The 25045-nt window shown below is 70.7% G+C and overlaps 4 protein-coding genes across 5 annotated transcripts; 2 read left to right on the top strand and 2 right to left on the bottom strand.

Moving 5' to 3' along the window:
- Window positions 1–114: 114 nt before the first annotated feature.
- On the bottom strand, window positions 115–4818 carry VASP (vasodilator stimulated phosphoprotein). 2 transcript variants are annotated; one of them, XM_082299594.1, is made up of 13 exons: window positions 4779–4818; window positions 2889–3060; window positions 2273–2441; window positions 2129–2192; window positions 1986–2026; window positions 1669–1886; window positions 1473–1582; window positions 1350–1392; window positions 1149–1251; window positions 938–983; window positions 793–862; window positions 653–710; window positions 115–546 (listed from the first exon to the last, which is right to left on the bottom strand). In XM_082299594.1, the coding sequence occupies exons 1-13, from the start codon at window positions 4781–4783 to the stop codon at window positions 509–511; spliced, it is 1137 nt and encodes a 378-aa protein (XP_082155720.1). In that variant the 5' UTR covers window positions 4784–4818; the 3' UTR covers window positions 115–508. The 2 variants fall into 2 exon arrangements, with proteins under 2 accessions (XP_082155720.1, XP_082155721.1); XM_082299595.1 differs by having other exon boundaries at window positions 1209–1251.
- Window positions 4819–5750: 932 nt separating this feature from the next.
- RTN2 (reticulon 2) lies at window positions 5751–10361 on the top strand. The gene is made up of 10 exons (XM_082299740.1): window positions 5751–5842; window positions 6799–6843; window positions 6939–7337; window positions 7622–7756; window positions 8272–8479; window positions 8940–9078; window positions 9288–9357; window positions 9778–9824; window positions 9995–10053; window positions 10153–10361. Exons 1-10 carry the CDS (start codon window positions 5812–5814, stop codon window positions 10193–10195), a joined length of 1176 nt encoding a protein of 391 aa, XP_082155866.1. The 5' UTR covers window positions 5751–5811; the 3' UTR covers window positions 10196–10361.
- A 2503-nt stretch (window positions 10362–12864) lies between these two features.
- On the top strand, window positions 12865–18393 carry FOSB (FosB proto-oncogene, AP-1 transcription factor subunit). Its single transcript, XM_082299576.1, has 4 exons — window positions 12865–13753; window positions 14691–14960; window positions 15340–15447; window positions 16570–18393. Exons 1-4 carry the CDS (start codon window positions 13628–13630, stop codon window positions 16969–16971), a joined length of 906 nt encoding a protein of 301 aa, XP_082155702.1. The 5' UTR covers window positions 12865–13627; the 3' UTR covers window positions 16972–18393.
- Window positions 18394–19718: 1325 nt separating this feature from the next.
- EXOC3L2 (exocyst complex component 3 like 2) lies at window positions 19719–24519 on the bottom strand (the record flags this gene model as incomplete). The annotated part of the gene is made up of 11 exons (XM_082299685.1): window positions 19719–20197; window positions 20675–20796; window positions 20973–21128; window positions 21287–21409; window positions 21645–21780; window positions 21856–21963; window positions 22175–22275; window positions 22394–22504; window positions 22699–22813; window positions 23044–23698; window positions 24084–24519. 11 exons carry the CDS (start codon window positions 24517–24519, stop codon window positions 19966–19968), a joined length of 2295 nt encoding a protein of 764 aa, XP_082155811.1. The 3' UTR covers window positions 19719–19965.
- Window positions 24520–25045: the final 526 nt, after the last annotated feature.

Raw genomic sequence — 25045 nt, 5'->3', positions numbered from 1 at the left:
AACACGGATCAGTCAGCAGGTGCTGAGCACGTGTCCTCCTCTGCTGGGGGGGTGGCCATTAAAGCCCCGCCCCCGGTGGCCCCCCCCCAGGGACTCCCCCCAAGGCCACGAGGGTCCTGTAGAAAACCGTTTATTGGTGCTGGTAGGGGAGACCCCCCTCAAATAACCCAAAAAAAGAGTGAAAAACCCAAAAGTGGCTTAAAAAAGACCCCGGGGGTGCTGGGGGAGGGAAGGAGAAAAAGGGGGGGGTTCCCCTTCCCCCTCCTCCCCCCCCAGTGTAAAAAATGGGGTCCCCGGTTGGCGGTGAGTGGGGGGCACAGTGTGGGGGGGCTCGGGGCCCCCCCTGCCGGTAAGGCACAGCCTGGGGGGCCTGGCCCGGAGCCCCCCCAGGGCGGTGAGGGGGTAAAATGGTGAGGGTGGGCTGGGGGGGGAGAGTGGGGGGGGACACCACCCCCTCTGCCCCCCCAAATCCGGGCCCATGGCGTGGTGGGGGGTGGGAGATGGGGGGTCAGGGTCCGTTTCGCTTCCGCAGCTCCATCACGAACGCTGGGGGGGGAACAGAAAAAGCGTTGGGGGGGGGGGGGCGTTGTCATTGTCACCCCCCCTGGCCCCCTCTGCTACCCCCCCTCCCCATTGTCCCAAGCCCCCCCACCTTCGATGATCTCCTCCTTCATCTTCTGCAGCTCCCTCCGCAGCTCCTCCAGCAGCTCCTGGGGGGCTCACAAGGTGAGGGGGAGGGGCACACCACATAAACCCCCTCCCGAAATTCCCCCCCACCACCCAAACCGGTACCAGTTTGAACCGCTCCAGGTCCAGCTCACTGTGGGGCTCAGAGGAGGGGGCTGGAACGGCCGATTTCATCCTGGGGGGGGTTGAAAGAATGAATTAGGGACCCCCACAGACCCCCCTCCCTCCCCCCCAAGCCCCCAAAACCCACCTGGGCAGAGTGGAGCTGGATTTTTCCCACGGCCTCCGTACGGGCTCTGCGGGGGGATAGGCCAAGGGGTGAGGGGAAGGCTGGACCCCCAACACCCCCCCCCGCCTTCCCCAAAAAAGCCTCCCGGCAAACCCTCCCGGTTCCTCCGCCAAGCTTTTTTTTTTTTTTTTTTTTAGAACTACAGTTCCCTGGATGCCCCGCGCGTTCGCACCGTGCCCGGCCGCGCGCCCCCACCGCGGTGCATGCTGGGGGTTGGAGTCCGCGGGCTCACCCGGCGGCGGCCCCGCCGTCCTCGCGCCAGGCTCCGCCTCGTCCTGCGGGGGCAGAAATTTGGGGGGAGAGGGCTGGGGCGAGGGGGAGGCAGAGAGACTCCCCCCCTTCCTCCCCAAATTTTTTAGGTGGGGGTACTGACGTTGGTGACGTCATCGTCCTTTGGCTGCTCCGCGGCTTTCCTCCTGGGGTGGGGGGATTAAAGGGAGGGGTCAGCGTGGGAATTGAGGGGGACCCCCCCCAAATTGCCCCGCCCCCCCCTCACCTGCGGGCCAGCATGGCGCTCATCTCCTCCATCAGCCCTCCCCCAGCCCGGGGGGCCCCGTCGGCTTTGGGTGGGGGAACGGGGGTGGCCCCCCCACTCGGGGTCTCATCCTGGTGGGACAAACGGGGTGAAGAGGGACGCTGTCCCCAATTAATTACCCTCCCCCATGCTATTAATTACCCCCCCCGACACTCACCTTCCCGACTTTCCTGAGTTTGGCCCCCGCGATGGCGGCGGCAAAGCCGGAGACCCCCCCGGGGACCCCCCCTGGCACCCCCTCGGAGCCCCCCCCCTTCAATGGGGGGGCCGGGGGTACCCCCGGAGCTGGGGGGGGGCCGGGGGGCGGGGGGGGGCCTGGAGGCGGGGGAGGGCCAGGAGGTGGGGGGGGGGCTCCGGGGGCCACAGCTGGGGGTCCTGGGGGGAAAAAAAGAGAAATTTGGGAGGGGGGACCAATGGGGGGAGCCCATTTTTTTGGTGGGGGAAGGTCGGGGTTGAAGCCCCCACGTCACCCACCTGCAGCCATCCCTCGGCGCTCAGACTCATCCATCACTGGCCTGAGGGGGAAGAAAGGGTCAACACCCCCAGTGCCCCCCCCCTCAAATGTGGGGGTTCCCATGTATGTTCCACCCCCCCCCCCAAATTGGGGTTCCCCCCACCTCTCCTGCTGCTCAGGCTGGTCCGGTGCTGACCCATCGGGGTCTGGCCGGGACGGCGGCGTTCCTGGGGGGGGAGAGGACACCCAAAGGTTATTCTGGGGGGGACACGGGGGTTGGCGACCCCTCCCGAGACCCGAGACTCACCCTGGTCGAGCGCCTGCAGCGCCCGGAGCACCGAGGCAGCGAACTGGGCGGCCTCGGGGGGGGCCACGAAGCTGAGCCCCCAGACCCGGCGGCCCTCGCGCCACTGGTGGAACTGGGGGGTGGCCTGGCTGTAGCGCAGCCCCCGCCCTAAGGGGCAGTTAAGGACCACCTGGGGGGGGTGGGGGGAGGGAGATGAGACATGGAGAGACCCCCCCCCCAAACCATGGGGGTGACCCCCAAAACCATAGACACCCCATAGAGCCCCCCCCCCAAAATCACGGGTGTCCTCCCCATGGTCAAAGGGGTCACAGAAAGGCCCCTCCCCAAAAACCGTGGGTGCCTCACAGAGCTCCCCCACCCCCATGGGGATCCCCACCCCCTCATTTCTACCGTGAGCCCCCAGCCCCCCACCCATGGGTGCCCCATAGAGCCCCCGCCACCCCCACAGGGGTCCCAGCCCCCCCATTTCTACCGTGACCCCATAGCCCCCCCCTCCGTGTGTGCCCCATAGAGACCCCCACTCCCATTTCCACCATGGCCCCCCAATCCTCCCCCATTACCCTGGTGACCCCATCGCCCCCCGCCCCCGGCTGACCCCCCCCCCCGCGCCCCCCACCTGCTGCTCGGGGTGCAGCCGGCGCCCCACGAGGCGGAAGCTGTGGGTGCTGGGCTGGTGGAACAGCTGGACACAGCTGGGGCTCTGCGGGGGCCCCCCCGCGGGCACCCACTGCCGCTGCCCCTCGTCGTAGAGCAGCACCGAGGCCCGGGCGCTGCACAGCACCTGCTCGCTGGGGGAGGCACGGCTGGGTCACGCCCCCCGAGGGGCTGGACCCCCCCCCCGAAAGGGGCTGGACCCCCCCCCCAAAACTAGGGGATCCCTCCTTTATATGGGGACCCCCCTGCATGGAACCCCCCAATGTCGGACCCCTGGGTGCTTGAGGATCCCCCCTTAGACAGGGATTCCCCAGTGTGTGGGACCCTCCCCCCCAATGTGGGACACCCCCAGTTTGGGATCCCCAAGATGCTGAAACCCCCGCAGTGTGGGATGGGACACCCCCCAGTGTGTGGGACCCCCTCCCGAATGTGGGACGCCCCCAATTTGGGATCCCCAGGATGCTGAAACCCCCCCAGTGTGGGATGGGACACCCCCAGTGTGTGGGACGCCCCCCCCCATTTGGCACCCCTGGGTACTTGGGGACCCCCTGGGGTGGCCCAGGGACCCCCCCGGGGTGGGAATTTGGGGACCCCCCGAGCCGGGGACCTCCCTCCGCCGAACCTTGGGGCACCCCGGGAGCTGCCCCCCCCAAACTCCCCCCCCGCACCCCAAAACTTCCCCCTGGCCCCCCCTTTTCCTTCCTCTTCACCCCAGGCGGCCCCTCCCCCACTTCCTCCCAGTGTTCCCAGTGCTCCCAATGCCCGTTCCCGGTGCTCCCAGTGCTCCCAGTGCTCCCAATGCTCCCAGTGCCCGTTCCCGGTGCTCCCAGTGCTCCCAGTACCCATTCCCAGTGCTCCCAGTGTTCCCAATGCCCGTTCCCGGTGCTCCCAGTGCTCCCAGTGCCCATTCCCAGTGCTCCCAGTGTTCCCAGTGCCCGTTCCCGGTGCTCCCCAGTGCTCCGAGTGCCCTCTGGTAGCGGCTCCCAGTACTCCCAGTGCCCGTTCCCAGTGCTCCCACGCCCGATTCCAGCGCTCCCTGCCCGCTCCCGGTGCTCCCAGTGCTCCCAGTGCCCGTTCCCGGTACTCCCAGTTCCCGTTCCCAGGGCTCCCTGCTCACTCCCGGTGCCCGTCGCTCCGTTCTTCCGGTCCCTCTCCGTGCCCGCTCCCGGTTCTCCCAGTAAGCCCAGTACCGATTCCCAGCACTCCCAGTGCCCCCCAGTCCCACTTCCCGGTTTTCCCAGCGCTCCCAGTCCCATTTCCCGGTTTTCCCAGAGCTCCCAGTCCCACTTCCCGGTTCTCCCGGTATTCCCAGTACCGATTCCCAGCGCTCCCAGTGCCCCCAGCCCCAGTTCCCGGTGCTCCCAGTGCCCCCAGTCTCACTTCCCGGTTTTCCCAGCGCTCCCAGTCCCAGTTCCCGGTTTTCCCAGTACCGCTTCCCGGTGCTCCCAGTGCTCCCGGTGCTCCCAGTTCCGGATCCCAGCTCTCCCGGTGCTGCCCAGCGCCCGCAACCCCCGGAACCAGTTCTCCCAGTGCCCGTTACCGGCGCCGCCCGTTGCCCCCAGCGCTGCTGTCCGGTGCTCCCGTTACCGGTGCCCCCAGTGCCTCCAGTACCGACCGCGGGGCCGCCCAGTGCCCGTTACCGGCTCTCCCAGTGCCCCCAGCGCCGCTGTCCGGTGCTCCCAGCGCTCCCACTTCGCCCAGTACCGACCCCCGGTGCTCCCAGAGCGCCCAGTTCCCGCTCCCAGCGCCCCCGGTGCCCCCCGCGCCCGTTAATGGCTCCCCCAGTCCCTCCAGCGCCGGTGCGCGGCGCTCCCAGTTGCTCCCGGTACTCCCAGTACCGATCCCCGCTCACCTCATGCTGGCGGCCGCGGCCGGTCCGGGCCCTTCCGGTGGCGGCGGGGGCCGGACCCGCCGGTCCCGGCGAGAGGCCCCGCCCCCCATGGGCCGCACCCCGCCCGTCCGTCCCCGCCCCTCCCGGTAACGGCGGCGGAGACCGGGAGATCCCCCCGGGCCTCCTTAAAACGGCAACGGCGGCGCGCGCGGCCCATCGAGGACCAGTAACGCCCAGTGTCCCCCCCAGTGTCACCCCAGTGTCCTCCAACGGATCCCCCGGTGTCCCCCCGGTGTCCCCCACCCGCGTCCAGCTGGTGTCCCCCCGAGCGCTCCGGTTCTGGGGACTGGGAGGTCCTGGGGGGGCACTGGGAGGGTCCTGGGGGGACACTGGGAGGTGCTGGGGGACACTGGGAGGGTCCTGGGGGCCACTGGGAGGTCCGAGGGGAACTGGGGCGCCCCGGGGTAGGTGCCCAGTTCCCGGTGCCGATTCCGGGTCTCCGTTCCCGGTTCCCGGTGCCCGATGTCGGTTCCCGGCTCCCAGTGCCCGGTTCCTGCTTCCCAGTGTCGCTTCCCGGCTCTCCGGTGTCGCTTCCCGGATCCCAGTTCCCAGTTCCCGGTGCCCGGTTCCCGGCTCTCCGGTGCCGGTTCCTGGTGTCGGTTCCCTGTTCCCGGTGCCGGTTCGCAGTTCTCGGTTCCCAGTGCCCGTGTCGGTTCCCGGTGCCGGTTCCCCATTCCCGGCTCTCCGGTGCCGGCTCCCAGTGTCTGTTCCCGGTGCCGGTTCCCCATTCCCAGCTCTCCGGTGCCTGTTCCCGCTTCCCAGTGCCGGTTCCCGGTGCCGGTTCCCGGTGCCGGTTGCCCATTCCCGGCTCTCCGGTGCGGTCCCGCCCCCCGCCCCGCCCCTCTCCCCCGCCGCCGCCGCCGCCGCCGCCGCCGCCGCCGCCCTTTGTCCGCGGCCCCGGGCCCCGCCATGGCGCTGCGGTGATGCGCGGCGGGGCCGGCCCGGGCGCGGCGGGGCCGAGCGCGACCGGGAGCCCCATGCAGGGGCCGCCGCCATGGGGCAGGTCCTGGGCTTCGCCCACTGCAGTACGGACCGGGCACCGGCACCGGGAACCGGGAGCGGGAAGCGGGGAACGGGGAGGGCGCGGCGGCACCGGGAGGGGCCGGGGATGGGGTACCGGGAACCGGGAACGGGGCGCAGGGAGGGGCTGGGGATGGAGGGAGCGGGAGGGGCTGCGGGATGCGGGAGGTACCGGGGATGGGGAACCGGGAATCGGTACTGGGGATCGGCACCGGGAGCAGGGAACAGGGAGGGGCCGAGGAAGCCGGGGATGGGGGGATCGGGGCTGCGGGAACCGGGAGGAAGCGGGGACGGAAGGACTGGGAGTGGCGGGGGATGGGGGCACCGGGAACTGGGGATGGTTCGGCACCGAGAGGGGACGGGGATGGCGCGGCAGGGGGGCATCGGGAGTGGCCGGGGACCGGGGCAGCACCGGGAGGGACGGGGGCAGCACCGGGAGGGACTGGGGCTACGGGAACCGGGAGGCACCGGGGGACGGAAGGACTGGGAGTGGCCGGGGATGAGGGGTCCGGGAGTTACCGGGGATGGCGGGACCGGGAGCAGCCGGGGATGGGGAGACCGGGCACCGGGATGGGGGCACCTGGGGGCACCGGGAGGGACCGGGATGAGGGCACCGGGCATGGCCGGGGGTGAGATACCAGGAGGTACCGGGGACAAAGGTATCCGGGGCGACGGTACCGGGAGGCGCCGGGGATACGGGAAGAGGGACTTGGAGGCGCCGGGAACACCGGGAACGGGACACCGGGGATGGAGGAGGGACCGAGACTGGCCGGGAATGGGAGGACCGGGGGATCCCGGGGGTGTCCCGGGGATGGAGCGACCGGGAGGGTCCGGAACTGAGTGGGAACGGGGACACCGGGGACACCGGGAACGGGACACGGGGCGTGTCCGGGAGTCCCGGGAAGTTTGGGGGACCAAGTTTTGGGGTCCCACTCCCCGCACGCCCCCCGTGCCCCCCCAGAAGAGGCTCCGTCCACGGCCTCCACCACGCCGGACTCCACCGAGGGTGAGCGGGGCCGCCCCCCCGGTTCGGGGCGAATTTTGGGGCGGGGGGGCGGGCACGAGGCACGAGGCTCCCCCGAACCCCAAAACCCCCCGCAGGTGGCAACGAGGATTCGGAGTTCCCGGAGCTGCCGGCGCCGGAATCCCCTGAGGAGGAGGAGGAGGATGAGGATGAGGACAGGGAGGCGGCGTGGAGGGGGAGACCCCCCCGGGACCCCCCCCGGGAACTGACCTTCTCCTACATCGCCTTCCGGGGGGGGGGCGGACCCCCCCAAACCGAGCCAGGGCCCCGCAGCCGCCGCGAGCCCCGCCGGGGCCGCCCCCTCCGCCTGAGCTCGGGGGGGTCCCCCCGGGGGCCGGACCCCCGAGTGGCCTCCAGGACTCCCCCCCCGAAACGTCCCGGGGAGCCCCCGGCCCCCCCCGAGGCGGGGCTGGAGGCGGGGGCGGCCCTGGAGGAACTGGGGGGGCCCGAGGTGGAGGAGCCCCCCTGGAGCCCGGGTATGGAGGGGGGAGAGGATGGGGGTCCCGGGGTGGGGGGCGGCTCGTGGCCATGGGGGGGGCTGGGCATCGGGAGGGGGTGGTCCCCAAGGGGGGTTTGGGGCCATGAGGGGTCCGGGGACATCCCTGGGGGGGATTTCGGGATCCCCAACGGGGGGGTTGGGGACATGGATGGTCCTGGGACATCCCTGGGGGAAATCTGGGGGTCCCCAAGGGAGGAGTTTGGGGGCATTGGGGGAGGGGGCCCCGAGACCCCCTCGATCCCCCCAATTTTTTTCTCTCAGCCGCCCCCGAGCCCCTCCCCTCCCTTCCACCAGGGGGCGCCCCGCGCGCGCCCCTCCTGGAGCCCCCTCAGGCCTCGGTCCCGCCCCCGCCACTGCCGGACCAATCAGCGAGCGCGTCGGGCGCTGACGGACAGGGTGAGCAGCCAATCAGCGCGTGCGGGCGGGCCCGGGGGGCGGCTTCGGGGTCCGGTTTCAGGGAGGGTCCCGCGGCCCCCGCCGCCATTGGCGGCTAAAAATAGGAGGTGACCCCCCCAAAAAACCCGGCAGCACCCGCGGAAGCCATGGAGGGGCCGGGTGGGGCACGGGGGGGCACTGGGAGGCTCTGAGAAGGGCACTGGGAGCACTGGGTAGCTCTGGAGGGGGAACTGGGAGGCCCTGGGAGAAACTGGGAAGGACTGGAAAGCACTGGGAGGCATCGGGAGAAACTGGGAGGTTGTGGGAAGGGCACTGGGAGCACTGGGGGACTCTGGAGGGGGCACTGGGAGGCACTGGGAGGGCACTAGAGGGACTCCGGAGGAGCACTGGGTTGGAACTGGGAGAGACTGGGAGCACTGGGAGGAGCTGGGGGGACTCTGGAGGAGCACTGGGAGGGGCACTGGAAGGGACACTGGTGTCTCTGGTGTCACCGGTGTGTCCCCGCTGTCCCTCAGTGTGGGAACTGCTGTACTGGCGGGCGCCCGAGCGCTCGGCGCTGGCCTTACTGGTGGCACTGGTGGTACTGGGGTGCCTGTCCCGCTTCAGCACCATCTCGGTGGGCGCCTACGGGGCACTGGCGGTGTTGGCGGTCACTGTCCCCCTGCGCCTGCGCCAGGTGGCCCTGAGGGCCCTGGGGACAGCCCCCCCGGAGCCCCCCGCGCGGTGAGTGACATGGGGACACCCCCCTGTCCCCTCCCTGCCACCCCTAGCACCCCCAGGGACCTCTGGGTGGCCCTGATGGCGCTGTCTCCCCCATCCCATGGGGTGTCCCTGTCCCCATCCCTGTTCCCCTGACACTGTCCCTGTCCTTTGTCCCCCTGTCCCCCCAACCCTGTCCCCATCCCTCTCTCTGTCCCGCGATGCTGTCCCTGTCCCCCTGACATTGTCCCCGTCCCCATCCCTGATGTCCCATCCCGTCCCCTGACGCTGTCCCTGTCCCCAGGACACAGCCGGAGGTCTCTGGGGTGCTGTCCCTGTCCCCTGGCCCTGTCCCTGTCCCCAGGACACAGCCGGAGGTCTCTGGGGTGCTGTCCCTGTCCCCTGACCCTGTCCCTGTCCCCAGGGCGCAGCCGGAGGTCCCCGGGGTGCTGTCCCTGTCCCCTGACCCTGTCCCTGTCCCCAGGGCGCAGCCGGAGGTCCCCGGGGTGCTGTCCCCAGAGCAGCAGCAGCGCTGGGCGCGGTACCTGGCGCGACACGTGGTGACAGCCACCCGCACCCTCACCCGCCTCTTCCTCGTCCACAGCGTCCCCGAGTCCCTCAAGGTGACACTGGGGGCACAGGGGGACACAGGGGGCATGGGGAGGTGTGGGACACAGGGGACATTGACAGCGTTGGGGACACAGGGGGTATTGGGGACATTGGGGACACATGGGGGCATGGGGGACACAGGGGGCGTGGGGGACACGGGGGGTGTGGGTGGCACGGGGGCCCAAGGGCGGGGTGACGGTGACGGTGACAGTGCCACCCGCAGTTCGCCTTCCTGTTCTACCTGCTGACCTACGTGGGGGCCGTGTGCAACGGGCTGACGCTGCTGGGAGCGGGTACGGAGCGGGGACACCGTGGGGACACCACGGGGACACGGGGACATGGGGATGGGAACATTGGATGGGACACGGGGACACCGCAGCGGGACGTGGGACATGGCATTGGGGATGTGGGGTGGGGACACCAACACAGGACACAGGGACATGGAGATGGGGATGGGGACGTGGGGACATAGAAATGAGGATGGAGATGGGGACACGGGGATATGGGATGGGGATGTGGGACAGGGACATGGGACATGGGATGCGGATACAGGACACGGGATGGGGGACAAGGGATGTGGGACAGGGATAGAGGCTGCGGACACGGGGACAGCCTGGGGACAGGGGGGTAAGGGGGCGGAGGCTGGGGGGCTCAGGGGACAGGGGGGTGGGGGCAGAGTGGGGACCCGAGGTGACACAGTGCTCCCTGGCCAGGTGTCATCTGCGCATTCACCTTCCCCGTGCTCTACCGGCGCCACCAGGTACGGGGACAGCGAGGACACGTGGGGACATTGTGGGGGGTGGCGAGGGTTGTGTGTGTCCCCTCGGCCCTCCTGCTTTGTCCCCGATTTCCCCTCCATCCCCCATGTCCCCAGTTGCCCCCTGTGTCCTCGATGTCCCCAACTGCCCCCCGTGTCCCCGATGTCCCCAGGCCCAGATTGACCAGTACATGAGTCTGGTGAGGAGCCACCTGAGCCACCTGCGAGCCAGGTCAGTGTCCCTGTGTTCCTGTGTCCCCCTCCCCTCTGTGTCCCCTGGGGGGGGGTCTCGGGGAGCCCTGGCCCCCCCTGATCCCCCCTGTCCCCGCAGGGTCCTGGCCAAGCTCCCAAGTGCCAAAGTGAAGCCGCAGTGACACCCCTGTCCCTCCCTGTCCCCCTTCCCGAGGTGACAGCGAGGGGGGGGCATGGCCGGGGGGGTCCCCACACCCCTCCCCCCACATGGGGGGCACGTGTCATCCCCCCCTCCGTGTCCTTCCCCCCCCCGCGCGGGGGGGGGGGGGTCACACTTTAATAAAAACTCTTGTGACAGCCGGGTTTGGTGGCGAGGGGACCCGGGGGGGGAGGCGGGGGGGAACATGAGGGGGACAGGTTGTCGTGGGGTGCTGTGGGGACCCTCTGACGTGTGTCTGACCCCTCCCCCGCCCGCTGCTGGGGTGGGCTGTGCTGGGGCCACCTCCTGTTCGCTCCCACCGCCCTGTGTGCCCCCCACTGTCCCCGCGTGTCCCCCCACGTCCTCTCGTGTCCCCCGTGTCCCCCAGTGTTCCTCCATGTCCCTCTGTCCCTGCGATTCGCCGAGTCCCCGTGTGTCCCCCGTGTCCTACAATGCCCCCCCGTGTCCTCCCATGTCCCTCAGTGTCCCCCGATGTCCCCTCGTGTCCCCCGATGTCCCCTCGTGTCCCCCCGCCCCGCGAAACGCGCGGGAACCTGGAAGCACAAGCCCCGCCCCCTCGGTCTTGGGCCCGCCCCCTCCCGCCCCTCTTTGCCGTGGCCCCGCCCCGGCCCCGCCCCGTTGCTATGGCCACGGCCGTTGCCGCGCGACGTAAACACGGGACGCCGGACGTGGTGACGTCACCGCCAGGGAACGCCGTAACCGGGGCGACCCGCGCAGTGTTTACCGGGACGGGACGGGGACACCGCGAACGGGGCGGGGAACCCCCCGAGAGACCCGGGAACACCGCGAACGGGGCGGGGAACCCCCCCGAGAGCCCCGCCGGGACCCCCGGAACCCCGGGACCGGGGCTGGGAAGCCCCCGAGATCCCCCGGGACCCCGGGAACGGGGCGGGGAACACCCCGAGACCCGGCCGGGACTCTCGGGAACGGGACAGGAACCCCTGGAACACCGGGAACGGGGGTCCTGGCTCAGAGACCTCCCGGCAGCCCCGAGACGGGGACCCTGGGAACGGCGCTGGGAAGCCCCCGAGAGCCCGGCCGGGACCCCCGGGACAGTGGGAACGGGACCCCCGAGACAGGGACACAAGGGAGAGCTCGTCCGGGACCTCCGGAAACGGGGACAGTGGGAACGGCACCCCGAAACCTCCTGAGAGCCTGGCCGGGAGCCCCGGGACACCGGGAACGGGAGCCCCGGGACAGCCCGGACGGGACTCAGGGGCACCGTAGGGAGCCCGAACGGGACAACGGGACCGGGGACTGAGATCGGGACCCCCAGGACAGCCCGGACGGGACTCCCGGGACTGCTGCCACCGGGGACACGGGACGGGGACACCGGAGGGGGCGGGGCCTGCGTGAATGAATGAATGAATGAATGAATAAACGAACCAAAGGGCGTGGGAACCGCCCCCCCCCTCCGGTCCCCGCGGCCCCGCCGTGACTCAGCGCCGGTTCCCGCCGGTGACATCAGCCCCCGGTGTCAGTCCCGGCGCTGGAAAGGGACCGGGACCTTCCGGGACCCCGTCCCGGGCTCCCCAGGGAGTGCGGGGATGGGGCCGGTGGTCCCTGCACTCCGGTACCGGGACACCCCAACCCCGGTGTGTCAGCACCCGCCACGGGGACACCCTCACCCCTCAGTACCGGGATCCCCGGAGCTCCTCAGCCCGGTCCCGGTGGCCCCCGGAGGTGCGGGGGATGGGGGTCGCTCTGCCCCGGTCCCGATAACCCCCGGGGCGCTGAAGTTCAGTCCCGGCAACACCCCGGGGGAAAGGTCCCATCGTTCCGGTACGGGGGATCCCCGTACGGGGACTGCTCCACCCCGGGACGGTCCTGGTGGGGGTCCCGAGTGGTTACCAGGATGTCCCGAGGGTCCCGGGAGAGGTTCCGAAGACTCACGGAGGTACCGGGAGCGATTCCGGGGGTCTCCCGAGAGTTCCGGGGGGTTACCGGGCGATCCCGAGAATCCCGGGAATGCTCTGGGGGGATTCCCGGAGGTCTCGGGGGTCCTGGAGGACACCAGGGGATCCCCGGGGTCACGATGGGGGAAGCGGGGAGATTACCGGGGGATCGCGGGAGAGATCCCGGCAGGGGTCGCGGGGGTCCCGGGAGCGTCAGGAGATGCACCGGGGGGGGGGGGGGGGATGGGGGATCCCGGTTACCCGCGGGATCCCGTGGTGTTACCGAGGGCGGGGGGGTCCCGAGGGTCTCGGGGGACTCGCGGGAGAGGTGCCGGGGCCCGGAGCCGGCGGCCCGGAGGGTTCAGGCCGTTTCTAGAACCGCGGTCGGTCCCGTTTCTATTAATACGCGCCCGGGCGGCGGCGGCGGCGGCGGCGGCGGCGGCGGAGGGAATCCCTGTGACGTCATTGCTAGGATACCAAACAAACACTCCAGACAAGCCCATATATGGCTAATTGCGTCACAGGAACTCCGGGGGGCGGGGACAGGGATCCCCCCCGCTCCCAGCCCGCCCAGGGGCCTCTTAACGGCGGCGGCGGCTCCCGGAGCCTCAAACGGCAGCGGCGACAGCGGCCACGGCGGCTGCGGGGTCCGGGGGGTCTCGGGGGGGTCCCGGGGGTCCCAGAGCAGCGGCGGCGGCTGCCGTGACGTCAGCGAAGGGGGGCGGAGCCCCGCCGTATAAAGCGGCGGGGCTGCCGTGAGCAGTTCATTCATAAAACCGGAGACCGGGGGAGCGGCGGGAGCGTCACCGGGGCTCGGAGCGGACGTGCCGGAGCCTGGGAAGGGATTTACCGGAGCTTGCAGCGGCCGAGCGGAACTTTGTGTCTGGGAACCGGAGCTTGGGACGGATGTACCGGGGCTCGTAGCGGCGAACCGGAGCCTGGCGCGGGCGCACCGGGGGCTGTGTACCGGCCAACTTTGGAGCCCGGGACGGGCGCGGCGGGACTTTGTACCGAGCAACCGGAGCCTGGGGCGGATGGAGCGGGGTGTGTAGGGGCGCAGCGGGGTTTTGGAGCGGCGGACCGGAGCCTGGCACGGATGTACCGGAGCTTATAGCGGAGAGCCGGAGCCTGGGACGGACACAGCGGCGTTTGGTACCGGCCAGCCGAGGCTCGTAGAGGCGCACCGGAGCTTGGCACGGATTTACCGGAGCTTACAGCGGCTCCCCGGGACGTTGCACCGGCGAACCGGAGCCTGGCACGGACATACCGGCGCTTCTAGCCGCGAACACTCGCTCGGACCGGCGACCCGGAGCCTGACCGGACACCCGGGGCTCATCGCACCGAACCGGGGCTTGCGACAAAACTCCCTGCGAGCCCCTCCGGGCTTCCACGCGCTTATCCCCCCGGAGCCCGCAACCCCTCCGGAGGTCCCCGTGATGCCGGTAGCGGCGTGACCCGCAGCCTTGTCGCGGCGGGGCGGCCCCCGCGCCCCCGGGGCCATGTTCCAGGGCTTCCCCGGGGACTACGACTCGGGGTCGCGCTGCAGCTCGTCGCCCTCGGCCGAGTCCCAGTACCTGTCGCCGCTCGACTCCTTCGGGAGCCCCGCGGCCGCCGCGGCCGCTCAGGTGAGAGCACCGGGGAGGGGCGGGGGCGCGCGGGGGGGCGCGCAAGGGGGCGGGGCCGTGCGTAAGCGCGCGCAGTGACGCCGCCGCCGATGACGCGGCACGCACGCAAAGCGCGCGGGTTATTTTTGGGCGCCCCCCCCGCGGTTGCCAGGGGAGACGGGAGGAGGGACACGCCCCCTCGGCCGCCGTGGCCACGCCCACCGCGCGCGAAGCCGCGCCCCGCTCGCGGCCGGCGCTGCAGGAAGGCCACGCCCCCTCTTTGCATGGCCACGCCCCATCCTCTGCTTTGGCCACGCCCCCGGAGCGCGATCGCGGTGGCGACTCCCGGAAAGGGGGAGCTTGGCGGTGTCCCCAGAGGGTGGCGGTGTCCCCAGAGGGTGGCAGTGTCCCCAGAGGGTGGCGGTGTCCCCAGAGGGTGGCAGTGTCCCCGCGGTGTCCCCCCCAAGCAGGGAGGGCTCGGTGTGGGGCGCGAGTGCTTCCCACGCCCGCGGATTTGGGGGGGAGCGGACTTTGGGGGGGGCTGCGACCCCTCCCCCGCCCCCCCGAGATGGATTTGGGGGTCTTTGGCAGGGACCCTCAGATTGGGGTGACAGGGACGCGAGGGTGTCACTCGTGGGTGCCAGACACCCCTTGCACGGGGAGGAGGATGATGATGGTGATGAGCTGGGGACATCTCAGGCACGGGCACACCCTCGCCCCAGTGCCACCAGCTGGGGACAGCGCTGTCCCCAAACCAAGGCACCCCGCAGGAGATGACAAGGATGACACCCTGGCCACGGCAGGGGGGTGACAACGCCACCGGGGGCCCGTCCCCTGTGCGTTTGCGGGAACACACCGGTGTCACCCGCGGCTGTCACACCCCGGTCCCGCGCGGTGGGGGGCCACCCCCGCGGTGTCCCCCGCTGTCCCCAGCCACGCTGACCCGTGTCCCCCGCAGGAGTGCAGCGCCCTGGGGGACATGCCCGGCTCCTTCGTGCCCACGGTGACGGCCATCACCACCAGCCAGGACCTGCAGTGGCTGGTGCAGCCCACGCTCATCTCCTCGGTGGCCCCGGGGGCCCCCATGGCGCAGCCGCCCCCCCTCGACCCCTACGACCTCCCCGGGCCCAGTTACTCGACCCCCGGCCTGGGCGCCTTCGCGGGACCCCCGGCCCCGGCCCCCGCCCGCGCCCCCCGCGCGCGGCCCCGGCGCAGCCGCGAGGAGACGGTGAGAGGGGACAGCGGGGGTGGTGGCACTTTGGGGACGTGGGAGGGACTCGGGGATGTGCGGGAGGTTTGGGGGTGTTGTAAGTGGCAGGAGGTTGAGGGACATCCTGGGCGGTGGCAGCTTGGGGACACTGTGAGTGGCAGGAGCTTGAGGGCCATCCCAGGTGGCGGCACCTTGGGGACACCGTGAGTGGTGGCAGATTGAGGGACACCCAGGCGGTGGCACCCTGGGGACACCACACTTGGTGACATCACGCCCATCCTCACCTATACCGAGGAGCGCGATAGGATTTCGGGGACACAGACAGCGGGATTTCGGGGACACGGCGGGATTTTGGGGATGTGGGTGACAGCGGGTGACAGTCCCGTCCGTGTGGCAGCTGACGCCGGAGGAGGAAGAGAAGCGCCGCGTGCGGCGGGAGAGGAACAAACTGGCGGCTGCCAAATGTCGCAACCGGCGCCGGGAGCTGACGGACCGGCTGCAGGCGGTGAGTGCGGGGAGACGGGGACACCGCGGGGGTGGCATCGTCCCCAACAGCCGGGGCGTGGCGGGGGATGGGGCGACGTGAAGTGGAGGCGTCCCCGGAGGGAGGTGGGGACAGGAGTGTCCCCGTCGTGGTGATGCCTTTGGAGCTGGGGACACCTCAGACACAACTCGAAGGGAGTTGGGGACATCAGGTGGGGACAGTGGTGTCCCCCACGGCCGCTGGTGAGGAGGAGGAGGATGATGGTGCTGTTGCTCTCAGAGCTGGACACTGTGGTGTCCCCAGGACTGTGCAAGGGGACAGTGACACCCCTGGGGACATCAGAGGGGACAGGCGGGTTTGCCCTCAGGGCCGTTGGAAGGAGGTGGCAATGTTCCCAGGGGTGGTGGCACCGCAGAGAACGGAGGTTGTCCCCGGGAGCTGGGGACACCAGAGGGGACAGACTGATGGCCAGCGGTGACAGAGAGGGACGGTGCCACCCCTGAGAGCTGGGGACGTGGGAGGGGGACAGATGGACACCCACAGGACAGCAGTGTCCCCAGGCTTGGGGACATCAGAGGGGACAGATGACACTGCAGGAGGAGCAGGATACCGTCCGTGGGAAACAGGGGACAAGGGAGGGGACAGATGGACACTGGGAGAGTCTGCAGGATGTCCCCAGGCTTGTGGACATCAGAGGGGACACCCAGGGGTGCCGCAGGAGGAGGAGGAAGACGATGCCACCCGTGGGAACAGGGGACATGGTGGAGGACAGGCGGGCACTCAGGGACGTCCCCAGGCTTGGGGACACCAGAGGGGACAGACGGACATTCCAAGATGCTGCAGGAGGAGGACAATGCCATCCGTGGGAACAGGGGACAAGGGAGGGGACGGACGGACTCTTAGGAATGCTAGAGGAGCCTGTGGGATGTCCCCAGGCTTGGGGACGTCAGAGGGGACACCCAGGGGTGCCGCAGGAGCAGGAGGACGTCACCCCTGCGAGCAGGGGACAGACGGACACTCAGGGACTCTGGAGGGCGACAACGCCGTCGCCAGGCTTGGGGACATCCGAGGGCACAGAGGGACACTTAGGGACGTCCCGAGCCGGTGACAACGCCACGTGCCCTGACCGCGCTGTCCCCTCAGGAGACGGACCAGCTGGAGGAGGAGAAGGCGGAGCTGGAGTCCGAGATCGCGGAGCTGCGCAAGGAGAAGGAGCGCCTGGAGTTCGTGCTGGTGGCCCACGCGCCCGCCTGCAAGGTCCCCTTCGAGGACATCGGCGCCGTGGGCGCCGGCCCGGCCGAGGTGAGCAGCCCGGGCAAGGCGGGGACCGTCGCCTTCCTGCCCCCGGCGCCGTTCCAGGGCCCGCAGGGTCCCTTCCCCGGCTGCTGCCTCCCGCCCGGGGTCCCCGCGGGACCCCCTAACGCGACCCCCGCGTTTGTGTTCACCCACCCAGAGGGAGCCACGTGTGGAGCCTCGCACCAGCGGAGCAGCAGCAGCGACCAGTCCTCGGACTCCTTGAATTCTCCCTCGCTCCTCGCGTTGTGAACGGGGTGTCCCCCTCCCCTGGTCCCCCTCCGAGCCCCCCGAAAACGGGCACCTCCTCCCTGCCCCCCGCCGCGCCTCGGGGCTGGGTTTTGCCCGCCCCACCCCGTCCCCTTTTTTGGGTTTTTTTCCGGCTCCGGTGGGGTTTTTTTGGGGGGAGGTTGGGAGGGGTTTTTGGGGTTTTGGCGCCTGGAGGTGGTGGCCGTGACGGGGCCCCAGCGTTGCCGTGGCTGTTCGGAGGTGTCTGTTCCCGGTCCCCGTCACCTCGTGGGGGTTCATCCAGGATCTCTGTCCCCTCTCGAGCTATCCCTGCACCATTCCCGCTGCCTGGAGAAGCCTCTCGTGGTGTCCCTGTCACCTCAGAGGTGTCCATCCCCCATTTCATGGGGTTCCTCCAGGATCTCCACCCCATTGGAGATGTCCCTGCCCGTTTCTCACTGCCTGGAGAAGGTTCTGTGTCACCTCAGAGGTGTCCGTCCCTCATTTCAGCGTCTCCACCCCATTGGAGATGTCCCTGCCCCATCCCCACTGCCCGGAGGAGCCTCTAGTGGTGTCCCTGTCACCTCAGAGGTGTCCCTCCCTCATTTCATGGGGTTCATCCAGGATCTCCACCCTTTTGGAGATGTCCCTGCCCCATTTCCATTCCCCTGGGAAGATCTTTTTGTCCTCTCCGTCACCTTTGGAGGTCCCTGTCCTCGATCCTCGCCGTCCTGTGAGACTTTAGGCAGCGTCTCCGTCCCTTTGGTGACATCCCCGTGCCATTCCCACCACCTGGGGAAGGTCTCTGTGGTGTCCCTGTCACCTTGGAGGTGTCTGTCCCCGATCCCCGTCAACCCCAGGGGGTTCCTGCCACATCTCCATCCCTCTGGAGATGCCCCAGCCTGGTCCTGGTGGTACCTGTGACACCTGAGGTGTCCCCAATCCCCTGCTGAAGGGTCCCGGTGCCATCTCCATCCCTCTGGAGAAGCCATCGCTGTGTTCCCGTGCCCCCGAGAAGGTCCCTGTGTCATTTCTGTCCCACTAGAGAGGTCCGTGTCCCCCACCCCCGCTCTGAGGGGCTCCACGGGCCATCTCCCCCCCCTCGGAGGTGCCACTCTTGTCACCTCCACGACCCCCATGTCCCCCTCGGGGGTCCCTGGGCCTCCAGGTGACCCCTCCAGGTCACCTCCTTCTCTTTGGAGCTGCTCCTCTGTCACCTCCGGGATCCCCGCGTGCCGTCCCCGTCCCCCTCCAGGGTCACCCCTCCTCCAGGTGACACCTCCAGGTGGGCTCGCCCGTCCTGCTCGTCCCGCCCGTCCCCGCCTGTCCCTGCCCTGTCCCCTTCAGCTTCGCCGGCCTTGGCTCCGCCCCCCCGGTATATAAATCTATTTTTGTTGCGCGGGAGATGTTTAATTTTTTATTATTATTATAACGAGGATAATTATTGTCGCCCTGTGCCGTGTTCGTGCCTGTCCGGGGCCACCCCGGGCCCCCCGTCCGCGCTCGTCCCGCCCCAAATGTGGCCAATAAAGCAGCTTCCAGCGGCTCCGCGGCTCCTGGGTTTTATTTGGGGAGGAGGGACACTGGGAAGGGTCACCGAGGGGGTTTGGGGACACGGAGCTCTTGAGGACACGGGGCACATGAGGACAAGGAGCTCGTGGGGACCCGATCTCGGGGACACGGGGACAGCGGGGGCGTCGCCCCGTTGCCCCACCCCCCTGTCAATCAACGGGAAAATGGGCGGGACAGACACCACGCCCCCACAAGCCACGCCCCCCTCCGTCGGTGACCGGCAGGGGGAGCCCGGGATGAGAAACTGGGGGGGCATCTCCCAGTTAGGGGGGGCCCTGCCCAGTTTGGGGAATCCTTTCCCAGTTTGGGAGGGTCATCTCCTAGTTTAGGGGCTCCTCTCCCAGTTTGGTGTGGGTTCTCTCCCAGTTTGGGAGGTCCCTGCCCAGTTTGGGGGGGTCCTTTCCCAGTCTTGAGAGGGCCCTTTCCCAGTTTGGGGTGTCCCAGCCCACTTTGGGGGTCCCTGGGGCGCTGCGAGGGAGCCGTGCAAGCTTTGGGGGCTCCCCCCGACCCCCGCACTCCTCCCTTTGGGGGGGGTTTCCTTCCTCCCTCCCCCCCCCCCGGCCTTGACGTCAGGCGCCCGGTGATTCACCGGGGCTGGCACCGGGGACACGCCACTGTCACCCCCCTGTCCCCCGCCATGCCCAGAGCCGCAGCCGGGGACCCCGCGGGTCTCTGGCGCTGCGTCCCCACATGGTGACACCCCAAGTGTCCCCACGCTGTCCCGCGCCCCCTCCCAACGCCGGGGTGTCCCCTGGGCGCCCCCTGTGTCCCCTCCCGGGGCCCCCCCCGGTCCCCGCCCGGCGCTGTCGCTTCCGCCGCCGCCGGTCCCTTCCCAGGGCCGGGGGTGACACGGTGACCCCTGGCCCCGCTCCCGCCGCGGTCACTTATTTTTAGCTGTCGCCTCTTCCTGGCCGGATCCCGACTATTTCTGACCCGGGGAGGGGGACCCACCCAGGCCCGTGGGGACACGGGGGTGGCCGTGCCCTCCGGGTGTCCCACCAGACTCCTCGCTGTCCCCAAGCCTGTCCCCAGCCCCGGGAAGGGCCGCAGTGTTGCCTTGTCCCCACCGTGTCCCCTCATCCCCACTGCGTGGTGGATTCCCAGCGTGGCACTGCTGGCCCTTTCCTCCCCCCGCACCCCATCGGGGGATGGACCCTGCTGTCCCCAAGTCCCCGTGTCCCCAAGGATGAGGACACGGCTTCTGGTGTTAATTACAGCGTCATTTATACACTGGCGGGGGGGAGGGGGGGGGACACGCCCAGATTTGGGGTGTCCCCAGCGCCGGGAGTCGGGGACAGACCCCAGGTTGGGACTGTAGGGGACAGACCCCAGGCTGAGGGTGTCCCCAGCCACCCCGGGAGGGGACAGACCCAGACTCGGGGGTGTCCCCAGCCCCGCGGGAACGCGGTGCCGGTTCCGGGGGTGTCCCCAGCGGTCCCGGGGAGGTTACGGGGGGGGCCTGGCGGGGCTGCGGCGCGGGAGGCGCAGCCGGGGCAGGTGGAACGGGAGGCAGCGCACGGGGCGCGGCGCCGGCAGCTCCGAGAAGAACGTTCGGTGCCGGGGGGGGCCCGGCTCGGCCTCCGACCCCCCCAGATCCTGCAGCACCCCCAGGATCTCGCGCCGGGGGCCCTGCGCCCGCAAACCCCGCGCGTCCAGCAGCGCGGCCACGTGCCTGCGCCTGCGGGGACAGCGGGGACAGCGGAGGTCAGCGGGGACCGGGGCTCAGCGGTCACAAAACCCCCCCCCGGACCACTGGATGTGGTTTTCGGGCACACTCAGCTCCGGGGTGACCCCTGCCCCGCGGCTTAACCGGTCCCAGTTTCCCCCCTGCCCAGTTTAACTGGTGTCCCCCCCCCCCTCCTCCTCAGGTGGCCACGCGTGCCACCGGCCCCTGGGGACCGGGGCCGGGGCCGGGGCCGGGGCCGGGGAGGGGACCTGGCGCGAGGCCGCGGCCGCTTCCCGGCGGGAGGAGTGGGGCGGGGGCTGCCGGGAAGGGCCGGAGGCCACGTCCGGTCACCCCGTCCGGTCACCCCGCTTGGTCCCCGCGGGTTCGCCACATCCTGCCCGTGGCCACCGTGGCCATCACGGCCGCTGGCAGAGTGTCCCGCCGGTCCGTGTCACCCCAGTGCCACCCCCGCGGGGTCCCCGCACCCACCGGACGTCGGGGAAGTCCCTGGCCAGGGCGCCGACCTCCATCTGCAGCGCGGCCGTGTCCTCCAGCACCAGCAGCTCCCGCAGCCGCGGCACCACCGAGTCCAGCCAGGGCGACGCTGAGTCCTGCGGGAGGTGACACCCAGCGATGGGCACCGTGTCCCATGGTGTCACCCAACACCCCACCAACGTCCCATGGGTGTCACCCAATCCAACACCCAACGACGGCACCACGACCATCGCACCCGTGGGTGTCACCTGTCCCAGCACCCAACGGGAGCCGGGGGTCGCAGGGGTCTCACCAGGCGCGTGAAGAGCTCGCGGAGCTGCCGGGCCTCGTCGCCCAGCCGGGCGGCCACGCGGGCGCGCGCCTTAGCCGAGGCACAGACCAGGCGGCCCTGGAGCAGTGGGCGCACGTACTCGATGAGCACCCGGCGGTGCAGCTCGCTGACCAGCACCTGTGGCACGACGGGCGTCACACGGGGCCACCGCGCCCGGGGGCGTCACCCAACGCCACACCCAGCGATGGGCATCACCCAGCCCAACACCCGACCAATGGCACCGTGTCCCATGGGTGTCACCCAACGCCGTGGAGGCCGGTCCAGGCCCTGCACACCTGGTGGGGCTCGGGGTGCAGCGGGCGCAGCGTCTGCGCGAAGCCGGTGATGAGCATCACGATGGCATCGAAGGCGTCTGAGCTCGTCAGCCACTTGCGCTTCATCAGCTTGCCGAAGTAGGGCTGGGGGTGGCGGGCAGAGACGTCACCCGGAGCGGCCGCCCACGGGTGGCACCTGGGTCGGCAGCCAGTGGTGGCACCGAGGGTCAACGCCCAACAACGGGCACTGTGTCCCACAGGTGTCACCCAACCCAACACCCAACGACAGGCACTGTCCCCCACAGGCGTCATCCAATCCAACACCCAACCAAGGTCCCCGTTGCGCCCATCGTGTCCCCCACCCGCCCCTTGGGGACACCTTGAGGTCCTCGAAGAGGCGCCGGGTGAGGACGTGGCCGCAGATGCGGGTGACCCTGTCCAGTGCGGCGTGGGCCTGGCGCCGCGGCTCCTCGCTCTCGGGGTGCCCAAACTGTGCCAGGCGCTCAGCGAAGGCTCTGCAGGAGGGGACAGCGGGGATGTCAGGGTGTCACGGGGACCCTTGGGGACATGGGGACACGGGGCGGCCTCACCTGAAGGGGGGGCAGCAGTTGGCCAAGGCGATGGCGCGGCCAGGGGCGCTGTCGGTGGGGGGAACCTCACTGGGGGCTTCCAGGAACCGCTCGACCTTCCGCTGGAAACTGGGGACACCCCTGGGTCACCGCGGTGGCACCCGGGGGACAGGGGACGCAGGGGACATGGGGGACGTGGCTCCTGTGCCCACCTCTGTGTCCCTGTGCCACCCTGCCTATCCCCTGTCCCCTTGTGTCCCCACGTCCCTTCACTCCCTGTCCCCGTCCTGCGTCACATCCTGGTGTCCCCATGTTGCTGTCGTGTTCCCGAGTGTCCCACCTGTGCAGGAAGGCCACCAGCACGCCCAGCAGGCTGTGGGCCATCTCCCGCCCGAACTCGGGGGTCACCTGGGGGGCTCGGTCCACGTGTGCCCGCAGCAGCTGTGGGGACACGGCCACCATGGGTGTGGGGGCACGGCCACCACCGGCCCCTCGGGGCACTGTGGGGTCCCCACGGGCCACCCCGGGGGACAGGGACGGGCTCTAGTGGTGGCCGTACTCCGGTGACACGCATGGCCAGTCCCTCCTCCATGTCCTGGCTGGTGACATCCTCGGGCCATGTGTCCTCGCTGAGCTGCAGCTCCTGCGCCACGGCCACCTCCACCTTCGCCTGGGACAGTGGGGGACACCATGGGGTGTGGGGACACCAGGAGTGGTGTGGGGACAGTGGGACACAGAGTCGCCTCCCACCCCTTGCCCTGCAACTGTTCTGATGCCACCACAGTGCCAGTCCCAGTGCCACCACAGCACCCTGAATGTCCCCACCCCGGTGCTCCCAGTGCCCCAAGTGTCCCCAGTGCCCACCTTGACGGCAGCGATGCAGGAGCTCTCGAGGTCGCGCTGGGTCTCGGGGGGCAGGAGGGGCCCCAGCTCCTGCGCCCGCAGAAGGGCCCCCACTTCGGGGTGCCCCAAAACTTCCCTGGGGGGGGGAGGGACAGCCCCAGTGGGTGTCTGGGGGACACCCTGGGGGCGCGGGGGGACATGGGGGACATGGGGTGCCCGGTGGGGGACAGATGTTGGGGGGTCCCATGGGTGTCCCAGGGGTGACACCCTCTGTACCAGGGTGACACCCTCCGTGCTGGGGCGGGGACGGGAAGGTTTTGGGCAGTCCCAGAGGGTCCCCCCAGGTTCCAGGGGCGGGGGTCTCACCTGGGGTAGGCGTTGCTGTGCCAGTCGAGCAGCAGGTAGAGCTCGGGCACGGGCAGGGGTCTCTGCGCCAGCGCCCGCAGCTGCTGCGCCAGCGCTCGGTGGTAGCCACGGGCGTAGACCCCGAGCGCGCCGTACTCGGGGGGGTACGCGGGGGCCACGTGGCTCCTCACGACCCCCAGGTCGCCCACCACCCTGGCGGCCAGCGCAGCCAGCCGCGCCCCGAGCCCGCCCGCCGGGGCCACCTGCGCCAGCCGCTCGCTCGCCGCCCTGGCCACCGCCTCGTGCCAGCGCCGCCGCAGCGCCCGCGGCCGCCCCGGGCGGGTCCCGGGGGGGGTCCGCGCGTCCGCCGCCTCCTCCTGCTCCAGCACGGCCACCACGGCCCGCAGCGGGGCCACCGCTCGCCCCGCGGCCACCGCCTCGGCCACCACGGCCCAGAGCTGCGCCAGCAGCGCCCGGTACAGCAGCGCCACGTCCCGCGCCCGCCGCCCGCCCGCGGGGACCGGCGACGGCGGAGGGGACCCGGAGGAGGGCGACGAGGGGGGACACGGGGACGGCGGGCGCGACGGGGACAGGGCGCACTCGGCCTCCAGCGCGATGATCTGAGCGTCCGCCGCCACCAGGTCCCGCCGCTGGATCAGCTCCAGGATCTCCAGCACTGCGGGGACGCCGGGGGTCCGTGTCCCCGTGTCCCTGTGTCCCCGTTCCTTGTCTCTGTCCCCAGCCCGCATCTCCACCACGTCCCAAAGTTGCCATTCCCATGTCCCTGTGTCCCCAAGTCCCACGTCTCCATCCCTGTCCCCTGTCCCCAAGTCCCCCGGCCCCGGCCCCGTCCCACGTCCCCTTTCCCAAAGTCCCCGTCCCCATGTCCCTGTGTCCCCAAGTCCCCATGTCCCGTGTCACCATCCCCGCGTCCCTGTGGCCTCTGTCACCATCCCTATCCTCACGTCCCCAAGTCCCGCGTCCCCGTCCCCACCGCTGTCCCCACCGCATGTCCCCAAGCCCCCCTCGTCCCTCCGGTGCCCCCCGCTGTCCCCACTCACCCGACAGCGGCTCCCTGTCCCTGTCCTTGTCCTTCCCGCCGCTCTCCGGCCGCTGTCCGGCTCCGTCCGCGCTGTCCCCCGCCTGTCCCTCACCCGGGGACGGCTTCTCCGTGCCCCGCTGTCCCCACGTCCCCAGCGCCAGGCGCAGCAGCGACCCCCGCTTGCCCCCCCCCGCCTCCTCCGGGGGTCGCCGCGGGACCCCCGAGTCCTCGGAGCGGCGGCGACCGCGGGGCCCGGCGGGGTCGCGGAGGCGGCGGGCGCGGCCGAAGGGCCCCCCCAGCTGTCCCAGGTGTCCCCCGAGGTGTCCCCCGAGCCCCACCAGCCCCCCCAGGGTGGCGCGGCGCCGCCGGCGACTCTCGGGGTTGGTGGCGAAGGGGTCCCCGTCCTCCTGTCCCCCCTCCGCCGCCCCCCCCGGGGGTCTCCGGAGCAGCGGCATCGCCGGGGGGGCACCGGGGGGGCGCGGGGACACCTGGCTGTCACCCGGAGGCTGAGGTGGCACGGTGGGGACGCCACCCGAAGCTCCCGGAACCGTCGCGGTGCCCGCGGCGGTGGCACTGGTGGCACTGGCGGCGCTGCTGGCGGTGCTGGCGGCGGTGGCTGCGGTGACACTGGTGGCGGCTGCGGTGACACTGGTGGCGGCTGCGGTGACACTGGCGCTGGCCGGGGGCTTCCTGAGGAAGCGCCGCCCCGGAGGGGCCTCCCCGGCCGGGCAGGGTCAGCCCCGGTTCCGCCCGGGCACCGGTACGGGGCGGGGGGACACCGGGGGGGGAGCGGGGTCACCGGGATGGGACTCTGGTGGCACTGGGGGACAGCGGGATGGGACCCTGGTGGCACTGGGTGACACAGGGATGGCGCAGGGACAGGACGCACCAGGGACCGCACGAGTGACAGGGACGGGACCCCGATAGCATAGGGATGGCACAGGGGTGGCACAGGGGACCCCACGGGTGACAAGGAGGGGA

This window comes from Coloeus monedula (assembly GCF_965178545.1).
Source record: "Coloeus monedula genome assembly, chromosome: 33".
NCBI classification, from domain to species: domain Eukaryota; kingdom Metazoa; phylum Chordata; class Aves; order Passeriformes; family Corvidae; genus Coloeus; species Coloeus monedula.
Note: the sequence above shows the minus strand (reverse complement) of the source record. Positions and strands in the feature narration are given on the sequence as shown.

What these genes read in the sequence shown, in the direction of transcription:
- VASP (XM_082299594.1), bottom strand. An exon ending in GCTGCAGGCGCTCGACCAGG is followed by an intron (nt 2,193 to 2,272) that starts GTGAGTCTCGGG and finishes CTCCCCCCCCAG; the next exon opens with GAACGCCGCCGTCCCGGCCA. An exon ending in GGGGCGCGCGGCCGGGCACG is followed by an intron (nt 984 to 1,148) that starts GTGCGAACGCGC and finishes ATCCCCCCGCAG; the next exon opens with AGCCCGTACGGAGGCCGTGG.
- RTN2 (XM_082299740.1), top strand. Translation starts at nt 5,812, where the DNA reads ATGGGGCAGGTCCTGGGCTTCGCCCACTGCA. An exon ending in CCCCCGGAGCCCCCCGCGCG is followed by an intron (nt 8,480 to 8,939) that starts GTGAGTGACATG and finishes CCCTGTCCCCAG; the next exon opens with GGCGCAGCCGGAGGTCCCCG. An exon ending in GCGTCCCCGAGTCCCTCAAG is followed by an intron (nt 9,079 to 9,287) that starts GTGACACTGGGG and finishes TGCCACCCGCAG; the next exon opens with TTCGCCTTCCTGTTCTACCT.
- FOSB (XM_082299576.1), top strand. Translation starts at nt 13,628, where the DNA reads ATGTTCCAGGGCTTCCCCGGGGACTACGACTCGGGGTCGCGCTGCAGC. An exon ending in CGGCCGCCGCGGCCGCTCAG is followed by an intron (nt 13,754 to 14,690) that starts GTGAGAGCACCG and finishes TGTCCCCCGCAG; the next exon opens with GAGTGCAGCGCCCTGGGGGA. An exon ending in GGCGCAGCCGCGAGGAGACG is followed by an intron (nt 14,961 to 15,339) that starts GTGAGAGGGGAC and finishes TCCGTGTGGCAG; the next exon opens with CTGACGCCGGAGGAGGAAGA.